Genomic DNA, 13155 nt, shown 5'->3' on the forward strand with positions numbered 1-13155 from the left:
TTAGACACTTTCAGCCTTCTTTTTATAATTGTCTAGGATGCTGGTCAAGTTTGACAATAGATCTTCAGGCATGAATTCTTCATCGTCTCTGTATATTTTTGCATTCTGTTCATTAAGGTATTTCTAGAAAAGAGGTACAGAAAGCTTTATTAGCTCTGTCATGGTCTGTATTTTACTGATTCTGCTAAAGCATTTTAAGCAGTCATTGCACAGGTTAACTGATTTCAGTTAAACACTTTCCTGAAAGACATCTCTCAGAAGCAGGTTTAACCTGACAGGATGTTACTGCTGAAACTTAACAATCAATTCTGATTATTTACACCAAAGGTTTTGTCAGAAAATATAACTAGAATCCGCAGACTTAGTAGCAGCTAAATAACTGATACTTCCTTAGAAAGAGTAAGCTCTAATTTCCAAGTGTTTAACTGCAAATGTCTCTAGAGAGATTTAATTCTGAATATCAAATTTTAGCTTACCACTATAGATTCTATATGAGTAGCAACTGTTTCTATAAGACGACTCAAGTTCGCATCAATTTTTCGCTTCTCTTCTGTTGTTGTTTGCAAAACGACTTGATATCTAAAAGGTAAAGATACTCAGATGGTCGTGTCCATAATTAGAGAATTCCTGACATTTAAAACAATCACTTCAAGTCTGATTTATCATCACGTTTAGCCATACTTTTTTTTCCATTAGTATTAATTTGAACCAAGTTACAATATATTAATGCTCAACTTAAAGAAAAACCCTTATGCGGAAAACAGGAGTTCTGATACAGCAGACAAATATTTTAGCAAAAGACTGTTGAGGAGAAATATCTTTCAGTTGTTAACTTGTGAAATTAACACGCTGAGATGGATACCTGCTGAAACAACTTTGTTACATTCAAGAAAATATCTTTATCCTTAAAAACCAAAATAAACAAGGCAGACATGGAAGTTAGGAGCCTTACTGTCTTTGGTGATCATGCAATTCATTTGTAGCTTCACTGAGCCCATCATAGACACCACTCTCAAGTAACTGTTTATGCTTCTTTAATGATTCCAGTTCATTTGCACATTTCTTGTCTTCTTCTTCTATCTCCTGTTGTCATAAGGAAGGAGAAGAAAAAAAAAAAGGCCTCTCTCAGGTATAATTTGGATCTTTTTTTCTTTCTACTTACCTGATTATATCCTAATACTTGAATTCAAAATTCACGCAAATAGTTGCAAGTTCAGAACTGAAAAAAACCCCAAGGATATCCCTCCCAAACCTAAAGTTTCAGCTGTTTTCTGTATCATCCCCATCCCAGAATAAGCCTAACCATCTCTTTATTCCTTTAACCACACTTAAAGGCCTGTGTTGCAGCTACTTTCCCTTCAGAGTTAAAGCTCAAAAAGTGTTGTTTAGATAGTCTAAATAGCTTAGAAATGGCACATCATGAACAACTGTTTCTAGGTTAAAAAATACAACCACACTTGAGTAAGAAAATAGCTTTTCTTTTTTGTCTGAAAGAGAGTACTATTCCAAATAATCATCTCTTCTAGGAGAATGACACTGTTGATGCTATACAGTCCACAAAACCAAACATCAACTCAACATGCAATTTTGGTAATTACTGAAACATCATCCTTCAAAAATAATTTTAATACTTAAGACTTACAAACAGCATTTTAAAAATTAGGAGAGGAATTACATGTCTAAGTGTCTGGTGGCAAGTGTGTATTTTATGAGCTTAACTTTAGAGAAAAGTATATGCAAGAGCACAGATCAAAAGCTAAATGTCATGTGGTTTTGAAAAATATAAACTAAATTAATTGCCTTTTTATACCAATATATACACCTGCCTCAGCAGGTATTAGCAGTGAAATAGCCCTGTTTCATGGCTATAGCACAGGAGTTTGGATTTACAGGAGCATATATGGTAAGCATTGGCGTAGTTCAAAGAACATTTTTCTGCAGGGCACCACGGCCCCACTAAAGCAGTGTTGTCAGAGAAATTGGGAGGTACCAAAATAGCCACTCGGTTGTTAACAGAGAGGGTTATGTTTTGTTGTTGAACTGCAAGTGGGGAAAAGAATAGGGACTGCTCCCGTGCTGGCAAAGGAAGCTAAAGGAAGTAACAGTCTGAGATCATTAAAACAATTTAACATGCTTTTGGTCAATGTTTTCCTTAGTTTTTACAGAAGCTGATTAAACATGTTTACTAAAAACTGTAAATGTATTTATTATATACAAATTGATTAGACAAGACAGGTTCTGTTAATCCTAAAATTTCCTTCAAGCACATGCCCGGAGACATCCTGAGGTCAGATGATTGTTGCTGCTTTTGTTACTGGATGCAGGAATTTATGATTTACAGGATCTGCTACAGTATGATGCCAGATTCTCTTACAAGAAAGTGAAAATTGATTCAGTTAAGGTGGCAGTCAAATCACTTTTCTGAAAAGAATGAAAAAATCCTCTAAGAGGGAAGGAAGAAGGCAAAGGCAGAAGCCCAAACAAAAACGCAACCCAAAAATTTATCGAAAAATACAAAAATTAAGGATAAGGGTATCATTAAGGATAAGTTGTCATCAAGGTGTAAGAAGTTCTACCTTAAGCTTCTGCTGGTAAAGATCATCCAGATTTTCAGCTTCTTCTGTCAGCATTTTCACACTGCGTTTCTTGTCCTCTAGCATTACATTCACCTAGGATGAAAACATAACCAAGGAAGTATGGTTCAAAAAGAATTCCAACATATAAATCCATGCCATCACAAACCACACCTGGTTAAACAGGTTAAACAATTAAACTAGGCTAGGCTGGGATGGCATTATCTTTCTTCATAGCAGCCTATGTTATGCTTTGTTTTGGATAAGGGGCTAAAACAGTGTTGGTAACACACCAAAGTTTTGGCTACTGCTGAATAGTGCTAGCACAGCATTCCAAGGCTTTTTATGCTTCCCAGGGCCCCTCACTGAGTAGGGCAGGGACAGGCAAGAGGCTGGGAAGGTGCATAGCAAGGACAGCTGGCCAAGAGGACATTCCATACCACATAACACCATGCTCAGGTAGAAGGTAGAAGAACGAGGAAATAAAATTCTCCTTCTTTCAATCTGTCCCAAATCCAATAGCACTAAAAATCTTCCTGATGACAATTTGTCAGTGATGGTAAGCCACACAATCAACTAGAATGGGCAACTTATTAGAAACAAGTACTTCCAATGGTTATGGTCAAATATATGTAAGCTACATAAACTTTAATTCAGGGAATACACGATATTTCAACCAACAAAGACCTCAGTTCTTAGAAAAACTTTTAGGTTCCATTACAATAAAAGCAGTTTTCTCACAGTTTCTCCCCCTCTACTTGTCCTCAGAAAAACCCCAACTAATTCAAGAAACCAACCCAACACATCACACTTAAACTATGCAAAAAGTTGAATGAAAGAGGCAGAGGATTGGTTGGTATCTTAGTGTTAATCTTCATTAACTAACTCACCTGTTCCAAAGTATCTTCCAGAGTAATTTTCCGTTGAGTGGCTTTACTAATTTCTTCCTCAGTCTCGTTGATGATCTCCATGAGGGGAGCCTGTAATACGTATACAAGAAGATCGAACAAATGCAATTTGCTAATTTGAACCAAGATGCACCCCAGTACATCTTTCCCTTTTATTCTTTTAGGCTACTGTATTCTCCAATACCAAATCTCTTTCACATACTACAATGTCATTATGGTGACTCATCACACAAGCTTTTCAATGCCATTTCATTGTGAGATTGAGAGGCCTTCCCAGCATTCCCAAAGAAACACATTTTTTTTGTGAGTGGTATCTAAAGCCTTCAGTGTTGATTCTACTTACCTTGATCTGAGTTCTGTATTTGACTAGGCAATTCAGTCCTGAATCAGGATTAAACTGAATCCTAAAGTCGTGGCCTTTGGAATTCTCAGCACTTACTGGAATTAATTTCAGCTTTCGAGCCAGTTTATGATACTCTGCCAGTTGCATTTCAATCTGCTCAGAGGAGAAAAGGGCACAAATCATAGAAGAGATACAAGTGAAAAGCTGTGCAAGAAGTATTCATATAGTACTTTAAACAAGTTCCTGTGTTGCTCTCTTTAGCCATAATTCCTTGCTACCCCACAGTATTCAAGAGCTGTATGCAATGCCAGTACAGCAGTTTGCTGCATTAGGTACTGTTTTCTGATTCTTTCAGAGTTTGCACACTGAGGTTTCTTAGTGTCTATGGCTGAGAACACTGAATGGTTTCACCTGTGGTTTTCCATATTCATCTGCCATAATTTTTCCTGCCTCAAGTTTCTGAGAATTAGCTGATAGGGAACTAAAAACGTGCTGGAAAATAATACTAAACAAATGATCAGTTATAAGGTCAATATGCCTTCTCTCATTAGTTTTGACAGGAAATGCTACACAGCCACACATCCTAACAACAAACTAACTTGAGCATGCCTTTAAACAAAGCTTATTAAATGCTTTAATTTCTAATTAATCTAATTAATTAAATGCAAACATTAAAGAACCCAGGGTTTTTTTTTTCCAGTTTTATATGCTTCATACCTGCACCTGAGGATTTAAGTTGATAAAAGTGCTTGATAAAGGGTGACCCTACCAAACATATTTGAAATTTTTTCTTTAGTTCTCCAGTTGGCAAAGCAGAAGCTTTTAAATCCCATCACTTACAGGACTATATCTTTTCATTCTGTTTGAAGGGATTGAACTTGGCCCTTGAAAGATGTTACAACTGCTACACAAAGAACTAATCAGGCCCTAAATGCATGCAAAGCTATTGATTCAAATTCACTAGTTTTGCCTTACTTCCTTGCTCTGAAATATTAACATTAGGCTGTAATTTCTTGTGTTATCAAAGCAATGGCATGCTAATGTTATCAAAGCTCTTAATGCTACAGCAGTGACAGCTTACCATGCTTCATATTCTAGACACATCTCTTACGATGCAGGAAAAAAGTACATTTCCATTAAGTGCAAAACAGAAAAAGGGAAAAAAGCGCAACATTTTTCAGAGATACTGTAAACAGAGACCATTCTTGTCAGTTTTGCCTGGTTAGATACACGTATGGTGGTGTTAGATTATTTAGGAAAGAAGTTATCAAGACTCCAATTTTAAGCTTGCATTATGAAAACTGGCAGCCACCTCTGAGTGTTGTGGGGTTTTCACATACCGCGTCTCTATTCCTAGCATATTTTATCTCTTCATTCCACATCTGATCTCGTTCTGCTTGCAGCTCCTTATTCAGCTTGTTAATGGTTTGCTGCAGCTCATTTCTCTCGTGATTTATTCTCTCAATGTCCGCAGCTGAGTACTTCTGGTTATCTAAGATGTGCTGGAGCCGGGCATTCTCCTGCTTCATGGCTTCTACTTCTACTCCTAAGTATATAAAACATTTGTGAAATGGACATAAAATACCAGCCTATATACATAAGCCTCACCTCTGTATTCTATGAGTAAATGACAGTTATTACATAACATTACCATTTCATTACTCCAGTGTACAGAGAACTATTAGACAAAAAATTTTTATTAGCAATCCATTCTGGAAAGTTTATTTGTAGCATCATGCTACTCCAAGTACCTTGCTCTGCTCTCAAGCTAAGAACTACAATTATTTGAAGACTATTTCTAGCTTCACTGTCCTGACTGTGATCAAGTCCTCCTTACCTGCTGTCTCAACTTCATCATTAACACTTTCCAGGTTTTGATCAAGGATGGATATATGAGATTTCATATTAGCCAAATAAGCCTGGTATTTCTGTACGTCTGCTTGAAGAGACGATTTCACATTTCGTAGCGTTACTCTACGATCCTAGGAAATGGGTGAAAAGAACAACCACTCTTAGATAAATATAAAATAATGACTTCACTTTCCAGATAAGACAGTAGAGTAATTGATCAATATCAATAGCACAAATATAAAACTAAAGAACTTTAATAATTTTTTATCCCTGTGACAGCTAAGTCCAGTCAAGACACCTTTAAAATAACAGCAAAGAAGGCTGAAAAGATTCTTGCATTTCAGCATTATGGCTCTCATTTGCATCAGACAGTGCTTTAGACAATTCTTACTACAGGTAGTCCACAACTTAACTCTAATAGCACATGGAGGGCAGATGAAACAGGGGCATAGAAAGCCAGGAATAAACTCAGCACATTTTTCACAGTTGGCAGGAATTTCAATTTGCCACCTGCACAGCCACTAACCCATTTTTAAACTCAGGATGTATTAAAAGCAGAATCCAGCTTTTCAAGCAAAGTATTTTCCATAAAATATATTTGTTACCACTGAATCCCATGCCTCATATTTGAATACCAACACACTTGAAAAAAATAATGTTAAAATTTATATTAAAAAATTTGGTTCAAGTATTTTATTGATATTTCAGTCAATATAAGACCTTATTACCTGTAAATACCTGCACATTATCAAACAAATAGTTACTGAAGATTCCACAGAAAAAAGCCTTGTTCTCTAATAGTATAGAGTCTGTAAAATTCTGGCCTAATTAAAATCTCAAAGCACTGAAATTTTTCCATTTGTTATGTATCATAAGTATCTTCATTCAGAAATGGTCGATATTATAAAATTCAACTCCACCATAAAAACAGACACAATTTACTAACCGGCTCACTTTCCTTTTCTTTTTCTAGTCTTGCAATCTCTTCTTGAAGTCTTTTGTTCTCAGCTTCTAAACTTTCCATCTGGAATGGATCTACATTAAATAAATCCTCTGTGGGAGAGCAGAAGAGAGAGTGGAGTTACAAATTTATCTCAATATCACCACCTATTTTGAGTATCTGAACTTGAGCTTCAGCACAGTAAATACCCATTATCTGGATAATTATTTTACACTAAAAAAATAACTAAAAACAACCAAGAAACTTACCAGAAAAACCTTTCATTAAAATGTAACCGGGCAAAAACCCCAGAACAAACAAGAAGAGAAATGGGTTTCTCAGTCCTCACGTCAGAAAGAGTTCTCATGTCAAAGTCACTCCCAAGAGGTAAGGGTTTCCAAACTCTCATACAGCCCACACCACAGGAGAGTTTACAAGTCAGGACTACCTTGTGAAGCTAGAACAAATCAAACTTACTTAACAACCTCTTTCTTATCCATATACTTCCTTGCTTCTCGAGGCATCTTTTCCCTAACTTAATTTGGCTTTGCCAAAAAATGGGATGATTATTTTTCCCAATATCCAGTAACAGTGTGGTATCTTGTTTCCTCTCCAACTGATGGCTCCAGTTTGCAAACAAAGGGCCCTTAGTCTGGCTTCTCATAGGAGAGCAAAGAAAGTAAGAAATGTTTTTCTTCCTTTTCTCACATCGTGTTTGTATTTCTGCAGGTGGTGAAATGAGTGAGTCAAAAAAACCTAATAATTTTCTACCTCCCTGAAGACAAACACAGGTGCATGCTGAATCACATACAGAACCCTCACAATAGAGTTTGGAACTCTTGAAAGATCTGAAAGCAGTCTGCAAAAGTTGAACTTTCTTGTCAGCTGTGCATCCTCTGAAAATATTTTTCTTTTTTTTAATTATTAGCTTTTCCAGACAGAAACAAGAGCCATCTGCATAGATGGAGTTCACATCTGAAGAATCGTATACTGGTTTTCTGTGACAAAGACATTAAAAAAATCATGTGACACAGCTACAGCTGATAGCAGACCATGACCTATCCATCCGTACTGCTAAAAATACACATAAAAAAGAGAGCATTAAGTTGAAGTAACTGAAACATACTTAGGTGTTTCAGACTCTTAGATCACTTTCACTCGTAAACTGAACAAACTGATGATAGGAGAAAAGAAACCAGTAACACAATTGAATACTTAAAATTTGAAAACTTACTTAATTTTGACTGCACTTCAGCATCCAACTCTTCAAAGGTATCTCTCCCTTTCATGAAAAGATCATAGCACTTCACACAGTAGTCCATGAAAAGCTGAAAACAATTTAAAAATCTTTCATTTCAACAATTCCAAGACCTATAAAATATCTGAATAGTCTAAAGCTACTCAATCAGTGGAATTAAACAGACACCAAAAATATCTTTAAAGCTTCGATTGTACTTTTGTAAAATTAAACTTTTTTCCTCCCTTTGAACATAGAATGTCAACAGATTATATATTCAGGCAGAAGGAGACAACTATAATTCACACTAAGAAAGGTCTGGAAATAATGTATTTTTAACAAAGATATTAAATAAGATTGTAGGTAGAATATTTAAGAATTGTTCGTCTTGATGCATATGATTCTCTCAGGCTAGTTTATGGAAACTGCAGGTCTGTTTAACAGACCTTTTCTATAAATATGATCATTAAAATTCAGATCTGCAGATCTCAAAGTACTCTTATCTAGAATTAAAGAAAGGTTACCCAAAAAGAGTTTGCTAGACACTAAGTCACAGATGCTTCAGAAGCAATTACATCAGTATTGTGAATTTTGTATCTATATATATGCCTAAGTGCCAATGCAGAAGAATGTATTTAGTTTAAAAGCATTGTTACTTGCCAACCATCATGTTGTAACCTTAGTCCAAAATTATGATTTTACTTGATTTTTGCAATTTCTAATTAAATGTTTTAGCTTATAATGCAACCCTCTCCAAACACCTGCTGTGATTTAACACTCAGTTAAATCTGAGTAGTACTAATAATCCATGATAAATTAAAAAGAAAGCAAGCTGTTGGATTAAGAGCTCGAATTATACTGCCACCCTATTTTGTGGCTCAGAAATAAAACTTTACTACCAATTTTTATATAGTAAATTGGCACAAGTCACTATATTTAGAATTAAGTCACTTTCTTTACACTGCACTGCAGTTAACCTCAGAAGTCTTGAGTGCTAAAGGAAAATACATCAGAAACTACTTAAACAATAAAAAGCATAATGGTGCCCTTTCTCTACAAAGGAGAACAGTATCTACTTGTAGAATAAGGTGAATATAAAATAAAGAGAATATTTTGTTTAATACCCAGTCTACACCAATAGACTGATCATGATACATGCTCAGGAAATAGTTGATCAGGTTTTTAATACAATGCTACTCTACCTCCTAGAAAGCATTGTGAATATAAAAGGGAACAGAATCTATAAATACATGACCCAGCAATCTAAACTGTAATTAAATTGTGTTGTTACAGCACATGGCAAAATCCAGTTAAGCAATTCTGATACTAATTTCCTTTTTATGGTACCTTATTATGTACAATTCCATCATCTGTCTCTCCTCCCCAGCTCTGTCTGTCATCGAACGATGGTGCATTTTCCCTGATCGCATTGTACAGCTGAAAAACAGAGGTGCACACAACAAAGAGCAAATATGAAGACATCCATTAGTTTCCATGTTGGTTTTCGTGAAAAGAAGCAGAGTAACACTGGATTAGGATTTCAGCAAGCAGGCTGGAATGAACCTGTGTTGAATTGACTAAACACACAGGTAAAGAGGCATGAACTAGACAGTCAACACTGCCAAATTGTCTTGTGTCTTTTGAGCAGAAAAGGACAGGGTTTTCCTGGGTGCTCAATTCAGCAGTGGTCAACTTCTTTCACAGATGCCAAATTTTGCTCAGTCCTGAGTTGGCAGCAGCAACTGTTAGGACTACTAAAAAAACCCAAAAAACCAAACAAAACCAAAATTAAATAAACACCCCACTCAAACTGAAAACTTGCCACTCTGCGTCGCTGCCCGACACGAAAGAACACAAGCACACCACCGCTTTCAAGTGAAGGGAAAAAAAGGGAAGTTTTATTCTCTGACTCCACTATTTATAGTTTTACAAGAGTGACAGTGGATTGGAAGGTAACAGTGACACCTCTGCAATGCCACAGGTCAAACCAACAGTCCATCAACTCTCTCCTCCTCCATAAAGGAATGAAAAACAATGAGTTATTTACAGAAAGTGTGGGAAAGTTCACTACAAGAATGTCAATATCAGAAGGCTTAGAAAAATCTTAAAAAACCAGGGTGACAACTCTGTATCAGAATCACAGGACATTTCAATAATTTCAATTGAAAATTCCATCCTTAGATTTCAAATTTAGGAGAGAATGGCAGATGTCACAACATTTGCACTGGAGATACACGTTCCATTCAGTGATTATACTCATTAACTTCTCACGTTTATTGTATGTACAGATCAGCATTTTGCCACCTCCTCTTATACATTAATTTATCCAGTGCATACATGTAAAGAAAAAACCCTATCATAATATAACATGAAAAGCTCACTTTAAAAGTTACCAAAACATTAGGCCAAGGGTCAGCTCCCAGATGACAGCTAAGAACATATATGTTTACATATATGTTAAACAAAGAGATTTGTAGAAAATATGTACTAAATCTGTATTGAAACTAACATTCCAGCCTGGAAAGTAAAAATATTTATCTTAAGACAAACATTACCTTGACACAATCAATTAACCAACACAAAGCTGCCACAATCTGAGGCCAGGTGTGTGGTGCTCCCACAGTGTACATGGAGCTTTTTGACAGAGCAAAGGGGTACCTGTATGGCCAAAGAGGATACATTTTTAATAGCTGTGGCAGACAGTAATGAAAACAAACCAGCACATTTTGAAAACAAAGCAGCATGTTTTTCCATGTAGATGAAAGCACAGAAGGAAGAGCAAACTCAATTCTACTGTACTTCAAAGGAAATTAGTTGAGTTCTTACAGTACGATTTTATTCAATTATCACGGGTTTCTCATTTTGCAACTCATAGAATAACATGGCTTGAAAGGGACCTGTAAGGATCTACAAATCCAACTCCCTGCTCCTCATAGGACTGCCTACAACTAAACCATATGATCAAGAGTGTCATCCAGATGCTCCTTGAACTCCCAAAACTTCAAGTGACTTGTCAGAATTAGTCATTTTATCCAGAATTACACCCTTGGTGCAGCAGAGTGTAATCCTTTTCAACATTTTAAGCTATATCAGCAGTTTCAAACGTTATAGATTTAAACAAAGCTTTATTAAAATGCTGAGAAGTGTACAAAAAAGATTTGCACCTACATTTAAGGAGCCCTGGCACTCTGACATCATCATGGGTATACATTCCCTTTTTTTTTTAATGAGACTGAAAATTCACAGTTATCAAGAGGCAGAGGATTTTCTTTCCAAGACAGTGTTGGGGCATTAATGATTTCAAACACTGAACAAATTCAGCAATAAACCACTCAGCTGCTTAGTGTTTTTCTCCCCTCAACAGTAATTTTGTTATTTCCACATTCTGCTTTGAAAGTAGAATGAGAAAAATTGCAGGAAAACATATTTTAAACTAAATTAAATTTGTTTAAACTAAAATTAAATTGTCTTGATCCAAAATTCTGGAAATTTTAGTTCCTAGATTCTAACAAAATGAACAGAAAGGTCTGTAAAAGAAAATTGTGCCTTGTCCTCCAAAGTTCTATACAAATAATCAATTAAATTTTACATGACAAAGCAAGATTCCCAGAGCTTATAGTTCTGTAAATTCAAATATAAAATGTATAGCAGATGCTGAAAATCAGAGAGTAAACATAGAGTTAAACAAAAGTGAAACAAAACAATCACAACATTGCACTTTTAGAGTCTCATCTGAATAAATAAACCTATCCATTCCCCCCAACTATCAATGCAGAATTCTTAGCTTTTAAATTTCTAGCCATAGCATATCTATTCAGTCCAGGAGACTAACAATAATCATCTTACCCAAGGTCTTTAAAAACTTTGGGAATTTCCTCTTCAAATTTTGAGTCAGGCAGTTCATAAGAAGGGCAGAGGAATTTGTAGATAAAGGTGAAGATCTTTAAAAAGTCCTTAACTGATGGAGATTGTAGTGATTTCATGGAAACATTGTGGGCATAAGCATTCTCAACAAGGAACTGTGCAAAAGAAACACGGAATACCAGTCACTAAATAAAATTTATAGTTGAAACCAAGGGAAATAACCATTTTGACTAGCACATTTTACACCACATAACATACGTGCAGAACAAGTTAATATGTTACCTCACAAAGCTTTTTGATACATTGTTGGATGAATGTCTTGTCATGAAGGGGCCTGGGATCCTTTATCTTTTCTGTCCCAAACACACCGTACTGGCTGCTGCGTGACCCTCCAGCCCCACTCGCTCTAGGGACAGACAATAAATACAGGTCTTGTCACAACACATAGAAAGAAGAACTCTCTTCATGTTTAAGTCATAACGCCTAGCTTTATGTTTTCTTTGCATTTGTTATACAAAATGATACTTGAAGTTTTCTCTTTGTTTAAGGTCATTGGAAAAATATCATCAACCTGGAAGTCACAATGCCATAAGTACAACAAAGATTACTGCATCCTAGATGAATACTTTCTTCATTTTATTGAAATAAATAAACTTTTAGAGAGCAGAAAAATACCCCAAAGATAAAAAAAAATAATGTTGATGACTGTAAATAAACTCTAAAAATATTTAAGGAATATTTAAAAGGAATAACCCCTGCAACAATGGGGTACTATCAAGAAGATACCCATAACAGAAAGTCATGAGCTAAGGAGAAAGATTATAGAGTTTTGGAAAGTTTGTATCTTAGAGAGAGGAAACTAATGCAGAGTATGCTTCAGATGTCATTCTTGCTTAAACAAGAAAATGTATTGAGATACTCTTAAGGTCTGCAGTGCACATCATTCCCAAAAGAAAAAAAAATAAAGCTCCCAAAGCAATTCCTGCTCCACAGCATTATTGTTTAGTGATCAAGGACTGGAGGAAGGCAGACCTGTAGGTCTGCTTGCCTCAGATCCATTATTCCCTATAGTGAAAATCTGTCAAGAAAGAAAAATACCAAAATTAGAAGACCATTTTCGTTTTAATGCACAGTGCAGACAACAAAAGCTATCCATACCTGTTCCCAAAACAGCTGACTTTTCTTTCTGAAGCTCCAGATGTAGGTTTGGTCATGCTCAGCTTCCCAAAGGCGCTTCTGTCCTTCCTGAGGAGCAGAAAAAGATTCAAGTGACTACTTCTACCAATTCATACAAGAGCTATAGTAAGTAGCTCCTATAGTACTTTTATTATAGTACAAGATTGTAAAAAAAATCTACAATATTTAAGGAATATTTAAAAGGAATAGACATAGGAATAGACCCCAGCATAGACCATACATAGCTCATACTAGAGTGATAC

The 13155-nt window shown here is 35.8% G+C and overlaps 1 protein-coding gene across 1 annotated transcript in view; it reads right to left on the minus strand.

The window, feature by feature from the left end:
- The window catches only part of NDC80 (NDC80 kinetochore complex component), a 15400-nt gene continuing 2245 nt past the window's right edge, over positions 1–13155 (minus strand). The window contains exons 3-17 of the mRNA XM_058038525.1: positions 12875–12961; positions 11999–12122; positions 11699–11871; positions 10408–10510; positions 9200–9289; positions 7850–7943; positions 6622–6728; positions 5662–5806; positions 5165–5370; positions 3825–3977; positions 3464–3553; positions 2577–2669; positions 953–1083; positions 477–579; positions 1–123 (exon numbers count right to left, since the gene is read on the minus strand). Coding sequence (XP_057894508.1) covers positions 1–123; positions 477–579; positions 953–1083; positions 2577–2669; positions 3464–3553; positions 3825–3977; positions 5165–5370; positions 5662–5806; positions 6622–6728; positions 7850–7943; positions 9200–9289; positions 10408–10510; positions 11699–11871; positions 11999–12122; positions 12875–12961 — 1822 coding nt within the window. The remainder of the gene's footprint in view (positions 124–476; positions 580–952; positions 1084–2576; positions 2670–3463; positions 3554–3824; positions 3978–5164; positions 5371–5661; positions 5807–6621; positions 6729–7849; positions 7944–9199; positions 9290–10407; positions 10511–11698; positions 11872–11998; positions 12123–12874; positions 12962–13155) is intronic.

This window comes from Melospiza georgiana, chromosome 1 (genome assembly GCF_028018845.1).
Source record: "Melospiza georgiana isolate bMelGeo1 chromosome 1, bMelGeo1.pri, whole genome shotgun sequence".
NCBI lineage: Eukaryota > Metazoa > Chordata > Aves > Passeriformes > Passerellidae > Melospiza > Melospiza georgiana.